General features: G+C 38.2%; 1 protein-coding gene across 1 annotated transcript in view; it reads left to right on the top strand.

Moving 5' to 3' along the window:
- The first annotated feature begins 642 nt into the window (after positions 1-642).
- Positions 643-22,642, top strand: part of Syn2 (Syntrophin-like 2) — a 203,265-nt gene continuing 181,265 nt past the window's right edge. The window contains exons 1-2 of the mRNA XM_090377381.1: positions 643-833; positions 14,934-15,092. Coding sequence (XP_090233507.1) covers positions 825-833; positions 14,934-15,092 — 168 coding nt within the window. The 5' untranslated portion in view covers positions 643-824. The remainder of the gene's footprint in view (positions 834-14,933; positions 15,093-22,642) is intronic.

Raw genomic sequence — 22,642 nt, forward strand, 5'->3', positions numbered from 1 at the left:
CGTTTTTAATTGTAACTCATATTGTGGCTATCACTGTCATATTCAGTAGAATACGCGCATCAAGCATTCCTCAGATACCACATCCTACTAACTTATTATTTCTTGAAGTATTTGTGTGACTGAAGAGTATCGTTCTTCATTTCCTTGATTTTTTTTTTAAGTTAATTTTAGACGATCAAATGTAATTTTAGAACTAAAGTCACAAAAAAAAAAAAAAAATAAAAAAATAAAGTGAAGATCGAATCTGTTTCTTTTCCATGTCTATACGGAAATAATTTTTACATAATAAACCCGTCTCGCAAATTTAGGAAACGTATTTGCAATGGTGTTTTTATATCTTGTGGTGCAGAAAGCCACTAGAGATCTAAGATGAATAAACGTGCTGAAGTGAACGTTGACGTGCTGATGTTCGTTTACATCATTTAGAGAGAGCCCGATTGCCGTGGATGTTGCCCGAGCACACCTCAATTTTCGAGTTCGATCGGGATCTATAAAATAAACAATTGATACAAATAGGGATATCAGTGAATTATAAATCACCAATGAAATGAAATCTTTGTACGTTTGCGTTGAACTATCATTATTGTTAAATGGAAGTTTCTTTTGATCAATGAATATGATATTTAGAATTAAGCTGTTCCAGTTAAAAGTTAACGTTAGGAAGAATTGTATCATATGATATTTTGATGTTCTGTATTCAGATGTAATGCCTGTTCAGTATAAAAATGTTAGAATAATTAAAGGTACAAGTAAATGCCTACTACGGGACATCGTAGTGCAGAAGACTGTGAACTTTTTTGGATGCTTTGGTGCCAAAGGTAGAAATGGCTCAGGTAGGAATTTACTTTCATTTTATATTGCTTTTCTTTATTCAAGAGAGAGGGAGGTTTATAGGGTATGTATTACTGCTAATAATTTTCAACCAAACCTCAGAGGTAGGGCTACATAGACAACTGTGGAAAATGTGTTAACATAATTGTGACAACAGGCACAGGTGCAGTGATCCCTTCAGGTAATTTTAGTAATTTGGCAGGACTTCATTTTATTACATTGATAGATACATAATAGTGCTTTGCTCATCAGCACTGTCAAGACTATTTGTTGTGGAGTTGGAGAAGAGAAGGAACAAACTAATTTGTAATGAAATTTTTGTTATGGAAATAAATCACACTAAGCTATATGTATAAACAGTGTTTCAGTATTGCACAGAACACAGCCAAAGTTCCTGTAATGTATTTCTCAAAAGTCTTATTTCTGATGTATTAAACATTAATCATAAATTCAGAACCAAGCAAAACATTTTTATGTTCAAATTTATTTATGTCATAAAAATATGACTGCATAAAATGGTTTCAAAAAGTACTAAACATATTATTATTATTATTATTAACCATATCAAGGAAGCCTGAGGCTTATGCTGCACCAGCCAAAAAAAAAAAAAAAAAAAAAATTCTGAATTACCCTGAGAGGGAGGGAGAGAGAGAAGTAGAAGGGAATCACCAAGAAAAGAAGAGAAGAATGATGATATCCAACTCAGGACCCTGGGTGTGCCAAACCCATACTCACCAGATGTGAGCCCCTGGGGTTATATGTACCAACACTACAAATACTGTGTTCTGTACACGAATCATACTATTTACTCAGTTGTGAGTAACCAGCATGGTGGGGTAGTACATAGAGCAGTGTTAATGTGTTTGTTACTTGAGTTTTAAGTTCCATGTTGACTGCCTGTTAGTATAGCATTTGTTGAACTGATATTATGAACACAGTACAAATCTGTTTACTTCTTTCAGCTTAACTGATATGATTTTAATTTATGCTGAGGTTCATAAGAACCATAGCTGCTGCTTTCAGATACTGTGAAAAATTTCCAGCACAATGCATAAAATCATAAAACATTTGCCTTTGTGGAGAAATGACTTAGAGAAACAGGTACACTGAAACCATCATGAGTAAATGCTGGTAGATGATGAGCTGCAAATTTTGAAGATTAAATAAGATCATGCTTTCCAAGTATTTCCTACCACAAGTGCTAGAATGTTGTCAGGTTGCATTAAATGCTTCATTTGCAAGTGTATGGATGCAGCAATTTTACCCACTTGTATGCCTGTGAAGTGTGTAAAATTGCTGTAAAAATTGGGTAAAAACACAGAAAATGAAAAACTTTCTCATTTTGCAATGTACACATTAACCACAAGAAATGGTTGAAATGGAGTTCTCAAGTCTCAAAACACTCCTACCTGGGCTGAATGAAGTCTACGTAAGTGATTGTCATTAGCCGTTATCAACATTCCTTTTCCTCTAATGTTTAGTGTGGTGTTCTTGGTGACATTCTTATTTGTATTTTTGTTTTTACCAGTAACGCTTTCAGGAATGTCATACCTATATTTTCTGCAGAGCAATTTGTGGGAAATATTGGAAGACATTCATTCAGCGATGAAAATTAAAATTTGAAATTATAAGCTTAGAAATCACAGGTTCTTCATGCTCAATGTTGTATTTCAACAAAATGGAGATTTTTCTGAGCAGATGCTTTCTAAATGTTTTACTTTTAGAGGTTTATTTTAATTATATGTATATTATATATATATATATATATATACACACACAAACACAGATTTGTGTGTATATATAATATACATATTTTATATATACTTGTGTGTGTGTGTATATACAGGGTGTTTCAGTTAAACGTTTCAGAACTTCTAAGAGGGGTAGGGTACATCCTGACAACTCGAAATCATATAGCAATGTGGGGTCGGAAATGCTTTCCTGAAGCGGTGTTGTACACAGAAGCACCATGAAGAAAAGAGACCGTAAGTGAGAAATCGTTTTAATAATACATGAAAAGAAGCAAAAGGTACATGGATTAAAGTAAGTGTTCGAAGTTTCTTCCACGGGCTACAATGCACGCCTCACATCTCCGACGCATGGACATCCGAACATTCTGGAATACTCCAGGCGAATTTCGAATTTCCTCAGCAGCTGCTGCGATTCTTGCAACCAGCTCCTCAGCATTGTCAACAGGGGTGTCATAAACTAGCGATTTCATATGACCCCAGAAATAAAAATCGAGACATGATAGGTCGGGTGACCGAGCAGGCCAACGCACGGGACCACCACGTCCGATCCACTGTTGACTAAATGTGACATCCAGGTAGTTACGAACATCTCCGCTATAATGGGCAGGGGCTCCACCGTGTTGGAACCACATTGTCTGTTGCGTCGATGCAGAAATCTGTTCATCTCTCAAAAGTTGTGGCAATACTTGCTGCAGAAAGATCAAGTAGATAGGTCGGGTTAGACGACACGGTAACAGGTAAGGTCCGATGAGGTGATCTCCCATAATACCGGCCCATACATTGACCGAAAATCGAATCTGTGCTGCACGACGTCGTATTGCATGCGGGTTCTCGACCGCCCAGATATGGTCGTTATGCATGTTGAAAATTCCTTCCCTTGTGAAGGATGCCTCATCGGAAAACAACACTTCAGCAGGAAAAAGGGGATTTGTAGCACATTTTCCAAGGTACCACTGAGCGAAAGCAATACGAGGTTGAAGAAACTTCGAACACTTACTTTAATCCATGTACCTTTTGCTTCTTTTCATGTATTATTAAAACGATTTCTCACTTACGGTCTCTTTTCTTTATGGTGCTTCTGTGTACAACACCTCTTCAGGAAAGCATTTCCGACCCCACATTGCTATATGATTTCGAGTTGTCAGGATGTACCCTACCCCTCTTAGAAGTTCTGAAACGTTTAACTGAAACACCCTGTATACATTACACACACAGATGATGTTCGCACACATTTATATCTTCTTATTTCCATTTTTCTACCTTTTTATTTCTACTTTCTTGTTATTCCATTCAACATGTGTATATTATGGCAGTGATCACACTGTGCTGAAGTGGGATTTACTCAAAGAGGTAACTACCATCAGGGTTAAAGGGAAGGGTTTTTGCTTTCGTAAAGGCGACTACGATGGTCTGAGACAGTATTTAAATTCTATACAGTGGGACCAACTGATGATGTTACCAACAGAAAATTCAAAATGGGAAACATTCAAAGAACTTATCTTGGAAGCTACTAGGCTTTACATACCAACTAAGAAATATTGTTCAAGGTTTAGGCCTAAATGGATGTCAGATGAACTAATGAGACATGGCAGAGAAGAAAAATGCATGGGATACATATAAATTAATGGGTGACATGGAAGCCTATGATAGATACTAGCTGGTCTGTAACCAAGTCACAAAGGAGACTAGGCAGGCAAAGGCAGATTATGAGAAATCCTTGGCAAAGGATGCAAATAAAAACAGAAAAGAGTTCTTTACCTAAGTAAACTCTAAAAGGAAAGGGATGAATCAGGTTGGTCCACTGGATATTGATGGTTCAACAGTTGAGGATCCTGCTCAGTGGCTACCAAACTAAACAAGTATTTTGCATCTACATTCACACATGAGGAGTTATTCAGGAAGGGGAATGCCAGAGGTGAAGTAAACTCTGGCAGTGAGCTAGATAATTTTGTAATAACTGAGAGGAAGGTGGAGGAGAAATTGTTGAGGATAAACATAAAAAAGGCACCTGGGGGTGGATGAGATCTATCCAGTATATTAAAGCAGGCAGCAAAGGAAGTAAGCAAACCCTTAGCCATAATTATGAGAGCTTCTTTGCAGGAGCGGGAGTGCAGTAGCACACGCTCTTTGAGTAGACCGGGGTTCAAGCCCCTGCCTGCTGAATACGGTCGATCTGCCAACCCGCACTGGACCAGCGTGGCAGATTATGGTCCATTTCCCTCAGCATGAATTGTTGGGGAGGCTTCCACCCTGCAGTGGGTTGATAATGGCTGCACTTTACTTTTTTTTTTTACTTTGGACTCAGGGGAGGTACCCATAGACTGGAGATGTGCAAATGTGACCCCAATTCACAAAGGAGGACCAAAGGCTGACTCAGTGATTATAGACCTGTGAGTTTAACTTCTGTTCCAGGAAAATTAATGGAGGCACTGGTTAAAGAAGCACTGCAGGATCATCTAGACATGACTTCAGTTATAGCTTGGACACAGCATGGTTTTGTTAAGGGAAAGTCTTGCCTGACCAATTTGATTGGATACTATGATGCAGTCACAAAAGAACTGGATGCAGGGAATAACTTTGATATTATATATTTGGATCTTAGAAAAGTTTTGATACTGTTACACATGGAAGACTGCTGCACAAATTGGAGCAGTGTAGCATTGGATGCAAATTCCTGCTATGGATAAAGGGATGGTTGAGAGGGAGAAGACAGAGAAGTCATAAAATGATATTGATGATGGTGTATCAAGCTTAATGTCCAAGTTTGCAGATTATACAAAGGTTTTCAGGGTTCTTAAGAACACTACTGATGCTATGCTGCTGCAACAGGATCTGGAAAGTTTGAGCAGATGGGCTGAGAGGTGGCAAATGAAGTTTTAAAAGTGACAAATGTAAAGTACTACATATGGGAAACAGCAACCCCAGAGCAATGTATCAACTCTGGTACTTCACTGACAGTGGTAGAGAATGAAAAGGACCTTGTAATTGTGCAGGCAGATATGAAGTTCTCTGAGCAGTGCAGACGGGCTGCAAGAGTAGCTCATGGTGTATTGTCAATGATATATAGGAATTTTTCTAGCAGGGATAAGGAGGTGATTATTCCCTTGTATAAGGCAATAATCAGGCCACACCTTGAGTACTGTATAGGTCTGGAGGCCTAATTTCAAGAAGGATGTAGAGCTGCTGGAACGATTACAGAGAAGGGCAACAAGATTAGTGAATGGAACAAAGGGTTGCTCTTACGAAGAAAGGCTTAAGCTTTGCAAATTTCAGTGTCTGTAGACTAGGCATCGGTGGGGTGATCTGATAGAGGTGTATAAAGCCTTGAATGGTTTGATCATGCTCAGTGCCGATGGAATTCTTCCTCTTGCCCAGAATAATCACCTGAGAGGGCATAAATTCAGATTGAGGAAAGGCAGATGTAGGATAGATGTGCGGAAATGTGCCTTTAGCCAGCGTGTAATTGGTTGGTGGAACAGACTTCTATCCCTTGTTGTGGAAGTTGATAGCCTAAATAAATTTAAGGCTCAGCTGGATAGGTATTTCGAACAAACAAAGGGGTGAAATGGAAGTGGTTTTTTTTTTTTTTTGGCTGATGCTGCATAAGCTTGCTTTCTTGCATCATATGCCTCTACTAATGCTAATGTATATCCCTACCTGGGACAGTGTATAAAGGCATCCTTAAGCATTCACATACATTGCTAATTGGAAGTAAGCAAGAAATTAATCCACTATGAAGTGTTATAATTCCTTTATTTTAATGAGTTAAAATAAACCAGAATTATGGTTGTAAAGAAAAATACACTAATGAAAATGGACAGAAACAATATACACAAGCTTCTTCAAGCATGAAATGTTTTGTGAACACTTGTCCAAGACTTCTTTAAAATGATTTGGGTCTGTCTTTGTTGTCAAGGTTGTTCTTTAATCTAGTTTGTATACTGCACAAAGAGTTTGCCTGAACAAGAACTGATAATGGCATTTGGAATGATTAAATGATTTGGACAGGAGGAATCTGTAATGGTTTTTCTTTTCTAGCTGTAGGTAGCCAGCTTCAGGTAGATTGGTTTTCCTTGCATATGCACATGCATAGAATGCAATCAAATTACAGATACATTATATTTATACTGTGTAGCAGAAGTAAACAATAAATTCTGGGTCTTCCCACCAGATTTCCAAATGACCCCATATGATGTTTAACTACCACACCAAACCAGGTCTTAACCCTCTCCTCTGCAGTGGCAGACCTGATGATATGGCAGTTTTGCAACCATCTGGCAGCTTTGCTCGAGTTCTTGTGTTAAACAGTCCATTTTACCAGTGGGTTATCCAGAAATTTTGTTTCATACATAGTTGCAAAACATACTGGTATGTTTTGCAACTATGCCTCGAGTCAGAATTAGTCATGTTTAGCTGCAGTGGTATTAGTAGTGGCCAGTGATACAAAAAAAAGCAAGCTTATACAGCAAAACAAACAAAAAAAAAATCATCCCATGTCACTTGTCCATCCACTCCAATAATTTGCTTAATTGTTCCTTAAATTTATTGCAACAATCAACTATCCTTGGGCTAAAAGCAAACACACACATCCTAGGCCTTGCACATTCATGGGATGTACAAGGGTGGGGATTTTTAACACTTCAGCTACTCTAATTGGTATGATTTATCATGTATTATGTGTGTTCAGTTATGTGTTTATCGGCTGATTTGCATGTGAGCTGAGAAAGGGTATAACTGATAGATTATAGATAGGGTGGGGTATAGAACATAAAGATTTTAAAAACAACATTTTGGAATTCAAAAGTACATCACCAAGAGTGTCAAGACTAATACTCAAGATTTCTAAGAGATACAAGCTAAAGATTATAATGATTTATGCACCAACATCAAGCCATGATAATGAAGAGGTTGAAGAAATGTATACCGAAATTGAGAGTCTTCTAGACGAGCATAAAACCCACTACACTATTATTATGGGAGACTTCAATGCTAAGGTTGGAAAAAGACAAAACAGCGCAGAAAGGGGAACAATAGGAAATTTTGGAATTGGTGAAAGAAATGAAAGAGGTGAAAGACTTGTGGAATTTGTAGAATCTCAAGGACTGTCAGTAATGAACACTTTTTTCAAGTAAAGGGGAACAGAAAGTGGACATGGAAGAGTCCAAATGGATTAACTACTAATGAAATCGACTTCATCCTCACTAACAGAAGATACCCACTTCCCCTACAGAAATACTGTAGGGGAAGTGGGTATCCCCTACAGTATTTCTGTAGGGGATGCTGTAAATAGGGCTGTGCCTAAGTAATTGGACATCTAGAGCAAATGGTTCACATTGCATCCCTTGCAGTTTAATATTTATTTCAATTAATTCATTTTTGCACCTGAAGCAAACACTGTTTTCTTTTGCTTTTGCATGTCCTCCTGGCTCTAAATTTGGAAGAACAGCTTCGAGAACCCTCAAAGAAACTAAATTGAGGGGCCCATCAAGCTCTCAGCTGCCCACATCAACGCCAGAGCTTGCACTTGGGCATCGCGTGACACAGAGACAACCCCCAAGGCAGAATGCGCTGGTCCCGAAGGAACTAGTAGTTGTTGGTGACTCTATTGTCAGGGAAACGGGGAACATGCTTTGTAAAAAAGATAGGTGGAACAGGACCAGGGTATGTCTGCCAGGGGCAAAGGTTGATGACGTTGTGGAGCGAATATCATCTTTTAAGGGCACAAAAGGTGATATAGTTGTACACGTTGGCACTAATAATATTAAGAGTAGGAGACCGGCAGAATTACTTAACAAGTACAGGTCACTGTTGAACAAAAGCCGAGAATTAGGGTTGAATTTGAAAGTGTCTGCAATTCTGCCCAGACACGATAGGAGGGAGTATATGATGAGAGCCTTGTCGATCAATTCGGCCCTGGAAAGATTGTGCAAGGCTCAAGGGGTAGAATTTTTTTCAGCCTGGACTGTACTTGTTAACAGGAGAGATTGCTTCTACAGGGATGGGATACACTTAAATAGAAAGGGTGCAAGAATATTTGCTGATGCTATCGAGGCAGTGTTAGGTGGGTCGGAAAACTGCTAGCTTGGGGGGAGACAAAGACCAATAGATTAACAGTAGCCACTGGCAGAGGTGAAAGAGATTCTTGCACTGCTTCTATTAGAATGAGCAGAAGCCTGGAAAACAAGATGCATGGTATTTCAGAGACTGCTGGGAGCCATTGCAGTACAAGTAAACACATGGGTTGTGTTGGGTAGCTAAGAATAGGAACAGGTGCATGTATACTTGCGTGTACACCAATGCTAGGAGTTTAGTAAATAAATTTGATGAATTTGAGGTATTGCTCAAAACATCAAAGGCAGATATTGTTGGGATATCAGAGACGTGGTATCACACAGATATAAGGGATGCAGAACTGCAATTTGGGGAGTACAACGTCTACAGAAAGGATAGACAGGATAGGAAGGGGGGAGGGGTTATGCTATTAGTTAAGAAACACATAAAAACCAAGGAAGTGAAGCCAGTCGACATCGCTGGACAGTGCAGTGTTGAGTCAGTTTGGTGTGACATAAGCATTGGGAGATCAAAATTGAGAGTAGGAGTGTGCTATAGGCCTAATGACTCTGATGAGTATAATAAGGAACTCTACAGGGAAATAGAATGGGCCAGTAAATCAGAGAGTCTTATAATGGGAGATTTTAATTTCCCAGATATTGACTGGAATTTGGGGGCTGGTTACTCACACACTAGCAGGGCTTTTGTGGATTTATTGGATGATTGTTTTCTACATCAGCATGTTTGGGAGGCAACTAGAGGGAGTAATACTCTTGATTTGATTATCAGCAGTGATTCTTCATGCATTAAGAATCTGCAGATAAATGAACCACTAGGTGGCAGTGATCACAGTGTGCTGAAGTGGGATTTACTCAAAGAGGTAACTACCATTAGGAGTAAAGGGAAGGGTTATTGCTTCCGTAAAGGCGACTACGATGGACTGAGACAGTATTTAAATTCTATACAGTGGGACCAACTGATGATGTTACCAACAGCAAATTCAAAATGGGAAGCATTCAAAGAACTTATCTTGGAAGCTACTAGGCTTTACATACCAACTAAGAAATATTGTTCAAGGTTTAGGCCAAAATGGATGTCAGATGAACTAATGAGGCATATGGCAGAGAAGAAAAATGCATGGGATACTTACAAATTAACACATGACACAGAATCCTATGATAGATCAAAAGCACTTGGTTGATATGCAACCAAGTTACAAAGGAGGTTAGGCAGGCGAAGGCAGGTTACGAGAAATCTTTGGCAAGGGATGCAAAGAAAAACAGCAAAGAGTTCTTTACTTATGTAAACTCTAGAAGGAAGGGGATGAATCAGATTGGTCCACTTGATATTGATGGGTCAACTGTTGATGATCCTGCTCAGGTAGCTAACAAACTAAATGAATATTTTGCATCGACATTCACACATGAGGAGTTATTCAGCAAGGGGAATGCCAGAGGTGTATTCAACTCTAGCAGTAAGCTACAGAATCTTGAAATAACTGGGAGTAAAGTGGAGGGGAAACTGTTGAAGATAAACACAAGAAAGGCACCCGGGGTGGATGGGATCTATCCAGTTATATTAAAGGAGGCAGCAAAGGAAGCAAGCAAACCCTTAGCTATAATTATGAGAGCTTCCTTGGACTCAGGGGAGGTACCCATAGACTGGAAATGTGCAAATGTGACCCCAATTCACAAAGGAGGATCAAAGGCTGACACAAGTAATTATAGACCTGTGAGCTTAACTTCTGTTCCAGGAAAATTAATGGAGGCACTGGTTAAAGAAGCACTGCAGGATCATTTAGACAAGACTTCAGTTATAGCTCAGACACAGCATGGTTTTGTTAAGGGGAAGTCTTGCCTGACCAACTTGATTGGATACTATGATGCAGTCACAAAAGAACTGGATGCAGGGAATAACTTTGATATTATATACTTGGATCTTAGAAAGGCTTTTGATACTGTTGCACATGGAAGACTGCTACACAAATTGGAGCAGTGTGACATTGGAGGCAAATTGCTGCTATGGATAAAGGGGTGGTTGAGCGGGAGAAGACAGAGAGTGGTAATCAATGGACACTGCTCATTGTGGACTAATGTTATTAGTGGAGTCCCTCAGGGCTCAGTGTTGGGTCCATTATTGTTTTCTGTATTCATAAATGATATTGATGATGGTATATCAAGCTTAATGTCCAAGTTTGCAGATGATACAAAGGTTGGCAGGGTTGTCAAGGACACTACTGACACTATGCTGCTGCAACAGGATCTGGAAAGGTTGAGCAGATGGGCTGAGAGGTGGCAAATGAAGTTTAACATTGACAAATGTAAAGTACTACACATGGGAAACAGCAACCCCAGAGCAACGTATCAACTCTGTGGTACTACACTGACAGTGGTAGAGAATGAAAGGGACTTGGGGGTGGTTGTGCAGGCAGATATGAAGTTCTCTGAGCAGTGCAGACGGGCTGCAAGAGTAGCTCATGGAGTATTGTCAATGATATACAGGAATTTTTCCAGCAGGGATAAGGAGGTGATTATTCCATTGTATAAGGCAATGGTCAGGCCACACCTAGAGTACTGTATACAGGTCTGGAGGCCTCATTTCAAGAAGGATGTAGAGCTGCTGGAATGAGTACAGAGAAGGGCAACAAGATTAGTGAATGGAACAAAGGGGTGCTCTTACGAAGAAAGGCTTAAGTTTTGCAAATTACAGTGTCTGGAGACTAGGCACCAGCGAGGTGATCTGATAGAGGTGTATAAAGCCTTGAATGGTTTAAGCATGCTCAATGCTGATGGGATTCTTCCTCTAGCTCAGAAAAATCACCTGACAGGGCATAAATTCAAATTGAGGAAAGACAGATGTAGGATAGACGTGCGGAAATTTGCCTTTAGCCAGCAGGTGGTTGGTTGGTGGAACAGACTCCCATCCCTTGTGGTGGAGGTTGATAGCCTAAATAAGTTTAAGGCTCAGCTGGACAGGTATTTTGAACGAACAGAGGGGTGAAGTGGAAGTGGTTTTTTTTTTTTTTTTTTTTTGGCTGATGCTGCATAAGCTTGCTTTCTTGCATCAAATGCCTCTACTAATACTAATATCTTTTCAAAATTTCAGGATATACTTGGACCTTTGTATCAAATTTCATGACAGTAATCTATTTTCCCTGTACACCAGTCCCCTCTTTAAGATGTACTGCTACAGAAATCCCCATCTTATGGCTACCAGTCATGTGATCATCATATGGTGAAACCATATTTATTTGTTTTTTATTGGCATTTAATTAATATTAAAATATTAATAGTATATTTTAACTAATGATATTAAATCAGATGTTTTAGTTTTATCATGAAGATTCTCTTCTATTGTTATTGTCATGGCCAACTGTAATGAACTGATCTATAAAGTAGATATGAAAGTTAACAAAAAGAAGATACAGTATACGAGGTGCTACCCAAAAGTTCCTGAAATGTATTTATAAAATAAATTAGACTCACCCTGGGTCTTATTGTCACTGTCACCTTTGAAGTAGTCTCCTTGAGAGCGTAAACACTGATCCCAGTGCTTCTCCCATGATTTGAATGTGTCCTGAAAGTCCTTTGTCATAGTGTTCAGCACCACCTGCAATTCGCTTCGGATATCCTCTACTTTGTCAAATCTTCGACCCTTCAGCTTGATTTTCATTCTTGGGAAGAGGAAGAAGTCGCAGATGACTAAGTCTGGAAAATAAGGGGGTGGGAACGATGTCATGTTGTTGGATGCCAAAAACTGCACCACAGCAAAAGATGTGTGGGCCGGCACTTTGTCATGTGTTGACAAAGTTCAACACATGTCATGTGTTGAATTTTGTGTTGATGGTCTGGCCAGGAGGGACAAATTCCTTATGGATAATCCAGTCAATGTCAAAAAAACCGATCAGCATGGACTTCACATTGCTCCTCACTTGTCAGGTTTCTTCAGTTGGGGTGAAGATGGGCTCTTCAACTGGGATAATTGTTGCTTGGTTTCTGGGTCATACCCATATACCCAATTCTCGTCACCAGTGACGACCATAGAAAGGAAGTTTTGATCACTCCTGACCCATTCTTGAAGATCTCTGCTAACTTCCATGTAATGCTGTTTTTGGTCTTCACTCAGTAACCGTGGCACGAACTTGGCTGCCGTCCTTCTCATGTTCAACTCGTCTAACAAAATTCGCTGACATGTGCCATACGATAGTCCTACAATGCCACAAATGTTGTGGATGGTCTGCCTGCGGTCTTCACGGATCGCTGCCCAAACTTTTGCAACATTTTCCAGGGCGATGCTCGATGATGGATGCCCAGAGCGATCTTCATCATCAACTGACATTTGACCATTTTTTAAAATGTTTAAACCAGGAGTAGGTCTGCATCTGGCCTAAAACTTGTTTCAACTTCTTATAGGTTTCTGCTGCTGCTGTATCATTAAGAAGGAAACAAAACTCGATGCAAGCATGTTGCTCTCTCGCATCAGCCATCACAACAATTGCAAACTACACAAAACAACGCCAAAGAACTGCGCATAAATATTCAACGACTCTATCCAGCCTGATGCCACGTGACACACTGATTCACAAAGGATGCATGCAGCATTACCTAGTGCCCTAAGTCCATACTAAACGTAGTTCCCGCGCAACATTCAAATTTCGGGAACATTTGAGTTGTACCTCGTATAACAGGTTAACCAACAGCAGTATATATCAGTGAATGAAAAGATAACCGTAATAGTTTACAGAATGTAATCTACCCTTCCCTGCATCCAACATGAAACCCCATTGGATCTCAGGAGGTGTCCCCAACCAAACTGCCCATAACCACTCTGTTTCTTAGTTCTACCTCTCTTCCATCTTGACAGGATCTTCCACAGACACCAGAAACTAGCAGTATTAAATCAACGGTTTCAGTTTTATCCTGAAGATTCTCTTCTATTGTCATGGCCAACTGCAGTCAGTTCATCAACTGATGTCGGCCATGACAATAGAAAGTCTCAGTAAGTAAAGAATCACTAAATGTATGAATCCCCAGTTATCAGCCTACTGACCCTTGAACACAGACCAAAAAGATCATTCCCTTAAATCACGTGTGTTTGTGAACTGTTCCTCTCCATTTTTTGCTACTTGTAGTCTTATCTTATTATTTATGCTTGGGTACAACAACAAGGTCACAGGAGTGTACAATAAATCGTGAATAATCATTAATCGTATTTAGCAGTCACAGGCTTGAACCATGGTCCACTCAATGAGCATGTGCTATTGCACTACTCAGACCACTTAGCCAGAATACGAAATATATCTTTGCTCTTTATTAATTTTTTCAAAATTTTGTAGTAAATTAAATTGTTATAGGTGGCTGTAACCAGAGATGAATATCTTCAGGGTAGTATTGAAATATTTTGTGTAATAAAAACCACTTTATATGCAGTGAAACATCTAATTGTGTTTATTCTTGCAACCTGCATAAATGATGTCTAGAGCTGGTATGATCCCCAGCAAGGCTAGGAGCAGCTATTTCAAAGGGGCCCTTTACCTTATTTCATTTTGCTCACTTAGCAGTTGACAATTGAGATAATCTGAACTTTTGCTATAGTGTGATGTCCTGAGTGGCAGTAAATAAAAAAAAAAAAAAAGAAGAGGAGGGAAAAAAAAGATGAGGTGGCCTGACAAAAGTGTAGGACATGGGTTCAGCTGTACCAATTGTACGTCTTTCAATAATGTATGCCTTTCAACTAATATATTCATGTGTTATGTTTGTCATAATGTTAACATGTTCTAGGGGCAACTGTCAAAAGAGCCTTTAATTTATTAATTTGTATATTGATTATAATGGATCTAAAAAGCTACTGAAACAGAATTTTTTTTGACATTAAAAAAAAATTTTTCCTAGTAAATGAATGAAGACATTCCAAGGATTATATTGCTTATACAGTATCCTAATATTTGAATAATTTATCTTCATTTTGTGATTAAAACTTCCACCCAAACTTCAATTAGTAAGAGTAGTACAGTACTTAGTGCAGTTCTTTCTACCTTTTCATACCAAGTGCTTTAGTTCTGAGCAAATCCTAATTTTAAAAAAAAATTACATTTTTTAATATTGTTTTATAATTTTTATTATGAATCAAAGCTTGCTTTACTGTTTTGAGCTGTAAGAAGAATATCTTTATATTTAAACAGACAGATGTGTAGAATGTATGCTTGTTGCTTATACAGGTTATTGTATTTTTTTAAAAAATGTATAATTTTGTATTTTAAATAAAAACCTTTTTTGTTTTGCTTTTGTTAAAAAAAAAAAGGTAAAGGTGGGTATGGTAATGGTTAGTGATGGTAAGAGTCGACCACAGCCCATGAGACTGCAACTTGGTATGCAGACACTGGTTCTACAGAAAGCAGAATTGGTTTGTTCTTCTCCAAGAAATAATGCTGTAGTTCATGATATGCCTGCTAATTCTCAGGTTAGTACTGTACAATTAATATATTTATTTGAATTAAATAGTTACAAATTATACTTCTGCTTATATTAATTTTGCTTAATTATTATTATAACAGAGTTTCCAATTTTCAGTAGATTTTATCTGTTTGCTGGTTCTTGATTTGTAAGTTTTGTGTATTTGAATGTTACAAAGTGCATACCAATTCTGCATTCACAGCCCACTAGTCTTGACTGTTTCATTAGTCTGTGTTCATGATTCGACACTCTGACATATGTGGCATACAAAGATGGAAATGGAGATTCTCTTTCACAAGTGAGCTTCTGGGATGTGTGCAAGTGTGGGTGAGTGCAGGTGAGTTTTGATTCTGTGGGTTTTGTAAAGTGAGTTTCTTTGTGGAATTTTGAAGTGTTGTAAAAATGAACAGACTTTGAGACATTTTTGACAATTTGATTATTGTCAAAAATCAAATCAGAATTCATTATTTGAGGGCTTGAAGAACATAGTTGATGCCTTAAAACCACTGAAATGAGGGACTCATCAAGCACTGAACTGAGCTCAAAGATGGAGCCATACTCCAGCATCAGACAACACCATGACATCTTCCACAGCACAGATCTCTCTTCCCATAGAAAGTAACTATAGTCAATAAATCTATTGTCAGGAAAATGGAAAATATATTGTTATTGAAAATATAAAGTTAATGATGTCTCATAGCAGTTATCTTTAAAGGGCAATAAAAGTGGTACTGTTATATGTGTTGGTACTAATGATATTAAGAATAGGATATCTGAGGATTCAGATATCATATTCTTAATATCATTTAATACAGACCAAAGTTGAGAAAATGATACACTTTCAGATTTAACTGTAACAAGTTGGGATTAAATCTGAAAGTGTATCTAGACATGATAGGATGGAGTACACAATGAGAGCTCATCAATTGACTTGATGTTGAGAGCTTGTCAGTCATTTGACAAAAAACTAATAGATTAACAATAGCTGCAGGCAGGTATTACTCTATTAGTCCATGTATCCCCCCTTCCAGCTAGCAGTTTTCTGACCCACCTGACACTGCCTGAATAGTATCAGCAAATAGCCTTTCACCTCTTCCATTTAAGTGTATCCCATCCTTGTAAAACGTTTCTCTTGTTAACAAGCACAGACCATGCTGAGATTGATAAGGCTGTTATCTTGTGCTCCCTTGCATCATGCCTGGACAGAATTATGACATCTTTTAAGGGCACAAAAGGTGATATAGTTGTACACGTTGGCACTAATAATGATATTAAGAGTAGGAGACTGGCAGAATTACTTAACAAGTACAGGTCACCATTGAAAAAAAGCCGTGAATTAGGGTTGAATTTGAAAGTGTCTGCAATTCTGCCCAGACATGATAGGAAGGAGTATATGATGAGAAAATTTGGTATATGACGAGAAAACAATCAGTTTGGCCCTGGAAAGATTGTGCAAGGCTCAAGGGGTAGAATTTTTTTCTGCCTGGTCTGTACTTGTTGTTAACAGGAGAGACTGCTTCTACAGGGATGGGATACACTTAAATAGAAAGGGTGCAAGAATATTTGCTGATGTTATCGAGGCAGTGTTAGGTGAGTCGGAAAACTGCTAGCTTGAGGGGATACAAGGACTAATAGATTAAAAGTAGCAACTGGCAGAGGTGAAAGTGATTCTTGCACTGCTTCTATTGGAATGAGCAGAAGCCTGGAAAACAAGATGCAGGATGTTTCAGAGACTGCTGGGAGTCATTGCGGTACAAGTAAACACATGGGTTGTGTTAGGGGAGCTAAGAATATGAACAGGTGCATGTATACTTGCGTGTACACCAATGCTAGGAGTTTGGTAAATAAATTTGATGAATTTGAGGTATTGCTCAAAGCATCAAAGGCGATATTGTTGGGATATCAGAGACGTAGTGTCACACAGATATACGGAATGCAGAACTGGAATTTGGGGAGTTCGTCTCCAGAAAGGATAGGTAGGGAGGAGGGGTTATGCTATTAGTTAAGAAACACATAAAATCCAAGGAAGTGAAGCCAGTCGACATAGCTGGACAATGCAGCGTCAAGTCAGTTTGGTGTGACATAAGCATTAGGAGATCAAAATTGAGAGTAGGAGTGTGCTATAGGCCTAATGACTCTGATGAGTATAATAAGAAAATGTACAGGGAAATAGAGTGGGCCAGTAAATCAGAGAGTCTTATAATGGTGGATTTTAATTTCCCAGATATTGACTGGAATTTGGGGGCTGGTCACTCACACACTAGCAAGGCTTTTGTGGATTTATTGGATGATTGTTTTCTACATCAGTATGTTCAAGAGGCAACTAGAGGGAGTAAATTACTTGATTTGATTATCAGTAGTGATTCTTCATGCATTAAGAATCTGCAGATAAAGGAACTACTAGGTGGCAGTGATCACAGTGTGCTGAAGTGGGATTTACTCAAAGAGGTAACTACCATCAGGGTTAAAGGGAAGGGTTATTGCTTTCATAAAGGTGACTACGATGGTCTGAGACAGTATTTAAATTCTATACAGTGGTACCAACTGATGATGTTACCAACAGCAAATTCAAAATGGGAAGCATTCAAAGAACTTATCTTGGAAGCTACTTGGCTTTACATACCAACTAAGAAATATTGTTCGAAGATTTAGGCCTAAATGGATGTCAGATCAACTAATTAGATATGTGACAGGGAAGGAAAATGCATGGGATACATATAAATTAAAATGTGACACAGAAGCCTATGATAGATATAAGCTGGTCTGTAACCAAGTTACAAAGGAGGTTAGGCAGGCGAAGGCAGATCACGAGAAATCTTTGGCAAAGGATGCAAAAAAAAAAGCAAAGAGTTCTTTACTTATGTAAACTCTAGAAGGAAGGGGATGAATCAGTTTGGTTCACTTGATATCGATGGTTCAACTGTTGATGATTCTGCTCAGGTAGCTAAGAAACTAAATGAATATTTTGCATCGACATTCACACATGAGGAGTTATTCAACGAGGGGAACGCCAGAGGTGTATTCAACTCTAGCAGTAAACTAGATAATCTTGTAATAACTGAGAGTAAAGTGAAGGAGAAATTGTTGAAGATAAACACAAGAAAGGCACCTGGGTTGGATGGGATTTATCCAGTTATATTAAAGGAGGCAGCAAAGGAAGTACGCAAACCCTTAACAAAATTATGAGAGCTTCCTTGGACTCAGGGGAGGTACTCATAGACTGGAGATGTGCAAATGTGATCCCAATTCACAAAGGAGGATCAAAGGGGGACACAAGTAATTATAGACCTGTGAGTTTAACTTCTGTTCCAGGAAAATTAATGAAGGCACTGGTTAAAGAAGCACTGCCGGATTATATAGACAAGACTTCAGTTATAGCTCGGACACAGCATGGTTTTGTTAAGAAGTCTTGCCTGACCAATTTGATTGGATACTATGATGCAGTCACAAAAGAGCTGGATGCATTGAATAATTTTGATATTATATACTTGGATCTTAAAAAGGCTTTTGATACTGTTGCACATGGAAGACTGCTGCACAAATTGGAGCAGTGTGGCATTGGAGGCAAATTGCTGCTATAGATAAAGGGGTGGTTGAGGGGGAGAAGACAGAGAGTGATAATCAATGGACACTGCTCTTCGTGGACTAATGTTATTAGTGGAGTCCCTCAGGGTTCAGTGTTGGGTCCATTATTGTTTTCTGTATTTATAAATAATATTGATGATGGTATATCAAACTTAATGTCCAAGTTTTCAGACGATACAAAGGTTGGCTGGGTTGTTAAGGACACAACTGACGCTATGCTGCTGCAACAGGATCTGGAAAGGTTGAGTAGATGGGCTGAGAGGTGGCAAATGTAGTTTAACATTGACAAACATAAAGTACTACATATGGGAAACAGCAACCCCAGAGGAATGTATCAACTCTGTGATACTACACTGACAGTGGTAGAGAATGAAACGGACCTGGGGGTAATTGTGCAGGCAGATATGAAGTTCTCTGAGCAGTGCAGATGGGCTGCAAGGGTAGCTCATGGTGTCTTGTGAATGATATACAGGAATTTTTCTAGCAAGGATAAGGAGGTGATTATTCCCTTGTATAAGTCAATAGTCAGGCCACACCTTGAGTACTGTATAAAGGTCTGGAGGCCTCATTTCAAGAAGGATGTAGAGCTGCTGGAACGAGTACAGAGAAAGGCAACAAGATTAGTGAATGGAACAAAGGGTTGTTATTATGAAGAAAGGCTTAAGTTTTGCAAATTACAGTGTCTTGAGACTAGGAACTGGCAAGGTGATCTGATAGAGGTGTATAAAGCTTTGAATGGATTTAATGGATTTTGAGCATGCTCAGTGCTGATAGGATTCTTCCTCTCACTCAGAATAATCACCTGAGAGGGCATAAATTCAAATTGAGGAAAGACAGATGTAGGATAGATGTGTGGAAATTTGCCTTTAGCCAGCGGGTAGTTGGTTGGGAACAGACTTCCATCTCTTGTTGTGGAAGTTGATAGCCTAAATAAATTTAAGACTCAGCTGGACAGGTATTTCAAAGGAAGGAAGGGGTGAAATGGAAGTGGTTTTTTTTTTTTTTTTTTGGCTGATGCTGCATAAGCTTGCTTTCTTGCATCATATGCCTCTACTAATGCTAATGACACTTTCAATTTCAGTCCTAAATCACTTGCAACTCAATATCAGTATCGATGATATTGACTCTTAATTGACCCTTAATTTATAGCTTCCCTTTATTTTTTACAGTGTCACATGGTTTAGTCACAGTATCACCCTATGTGCCCTTAAAAGATGACAGCTGCTTTACGTCATAAGCTTTAGCCCCTGACAGACATTCCCTGCTGTCCTATTCCACTTATCCCTTTTTTTTGCACAATATATTTTCCACAGTTCCCTGATAAAAGGTCACACGAAAATTCCACGCAGAAAAAACCACTGTCATAAATGCTCACAAGAAAAATGCCCACGCAGAAAATTGCTCAAACGGAAGAATGCTTACATTATTTTTAGTTTACAAAAAACAAATTACAGTAGACTCTCGATTTTCCGGGATAGATGGTAAAAAAAAATTCCCAGTTAATCCAAAAATATAGTAAGTTCCAGACATATGTAAGAGATACTTTCCTGGACTTCTTACGTAAGTCGAGTTTTACGTAACTTGGGAATGACTAATAAAATATTGCTATTATATCCCTGATATGCCAAAATTACAAAAACCACATAATATCCTCAGAAGAATGAAAGAAAAAATAGTTATATATTTTTAATTAGTTCAATTAAAAACTATCTGGGGACAGCGGTGAAGTAGCCAGAGTGGCACATAAGGGAAAAAAAAACATAAAAGGAAGAAAAAACGCGTTATTGTACTGTGAAAACTGATTTGTATTTCGTAGCTTATTATGATATCAACATCGTAAAAATTTAATAGTTGGTTATTATAGTTGATGTCATTGGTGCCGATCACTTCGCTTCTCGTATTATGTCTTTGCCCTTTATTATTGTGTTCACCGTTGCCACTGACAAATCTGAATTCCATGTGATACTTGTTAATGTTTGGCCATTTTCATACATCGTTATTATTTTAATTTTTTGATCCAACTCTATTGCTTTCTTTTTCTTGATAGATTTACTAGTACCGCTGTCACTTATTCTCTTAGTTGGCACCATGATAACAGTCAAAATTAATTAAATTTTCTGAAACGAACTTCACAGGGTTAAGGTGAAAACTCACTATTATCATCCCACGAGAGCTCGCATTTTACTAAAACACCTTTCTGGAGGTCACTACCATAAAACAATAAAAACAATTTGCACTTTCCGGGTTACTGGGCTTTTCTGTTAGTGAAATTAATTATAAATGAGTAGTAAACTCGATCTTATTGCATTTGCGATAATACCAATAGCTGGAATTCTGTGAGTTTTTAAGTTATTATAGTGAAACGTGTGTCCCCTTCACTGAAATCTTCAGTCATATAAAAAACGTTACGTAAGTCATCGAAAAATGTTCAGCAACCTACGTGAAAAGTAGGCGATAGTTAAAAAAAAAAAAAACTTACCACGTACTACTCGCATGTCCAATACGATGCTTCCCTTTATTTTTTACGATGTTGATTTTAAATCATTAGATTCAAAATCGATTAAGGGTCGATTTTAAATCATTAATTTAAAATCGACCCTTAATTTATAGCTTCCCTTTATTTTTTATAGTGTCACGTATGGTTTGGTCACCAACATTTATAATGGTTCTTTAGAGATTTAGTGGTGCACCGTTTTGAATAATTTCTAGTTTTTGTTTAATTCTCTTGTGTTTGCCCTTCATTTTCGTGATTTCTAAACAAAAAAAAATAAATAGTTACTATAAAAAAAAATTCTGGCATTGCTGATATAAATAATGAAACAAAATTTGTCCTTTTGCAGTGCGACGGAACACAACAATCGGCATGGCTCGATAAAACAAACTAAACATTTGGCCTTTTTTTTTTTTTTGAGCGATGGGTGCGAAGACAGCAGGGGTTGCAAGATGTGCAACCCCTGCTTCTTGTCGCTTATTTATGACTTGCAAAACATCTGTTTATGCCTATTCTAGTTATTACTTGAATTTTATGATTTCAGGTTTATTTTTTTTTATTTATATTTTTTTATTTGGAGTCTTCAATTGTCCTGGTTAATCTGATCCCAGTAAATCGAGAGTCTGATGTATTTCATATTTGAAAATGCAACAAAATGTTGAATTTATATATTTTATTTCTACTTCTATACAATGTATTTTAATATCTCTATAATATCAGTGTAGATACACTATAAATAACTCTTAAGAAACTATGATGGTAGTTTGTGTGGGAGGCATCATTTGCTCTGTATCTCATATTGCGCTCTTCCTTCCCAACGAGTTTCCACGGTATTGCACTACCTCTAATAAGTAACGCTTCACTAATAGAGAAGACTATTGTTTCTTATTCTCAGTGAGTACCACCACCCAGACAGCACCGTTTCAAAGGTATTGGCTTATCATCAGTGGGTGGGCAGGTACCCTTTTATTGCAGACATGTTTTTTGCAGGCAGTTATTTTTAAATATTTTCATATAAACCTTTTGGCATCTCTCATATTGTGTGATTATCTTCACAACTAGGTTGTCATGTTTGCAATACCAGGGTACCTGCCCACCCGCCGATGATAGGCCAATAGCTTTGAAATAGTGCCATCTAGGTGGTGGTACTCACTGAGAATAAGTAACAATAGTCTTCTCTATTAGTGCAGCATTACTTATTCGAGGTAGTACAATACCATGGCAACTCATTGGGAAGGAAGAGCCCAATATAAGATACAGAGAAAATGATGCCTCCCACACAAACTACCATCGTAGTTTCTTAAGAGTTATCTGTGGTGTGTCTACACCGATATTATATAGATATTAAACTCTTACTCTTAATGTATTATTCCTTGTTCCATATAGTTATTTTTAGATATATTTTAATATAAAATAGAATATGTGGATGTAAATGTTTGTAAGGGAAATTACAGGAAATAAAATGCTCTGGTTTTATTGCA

The sequence above is a fragment of the Mastigoproctus giganteus genome, chromosome 7, assembly GCF_048544385.1.
Source record: "Mastigoproctus giganteus isolate SK-2022 chromosome 7, ASM4854438v1, whole genome shotgun sequence".
Taxonomy (NCBI): Eukaryota; Metazoa; Arthropoda; class Arachnida; order Uropygi; family Thelyphonidae; genus Mastigoproctus; species Mastigoproctus giganteus.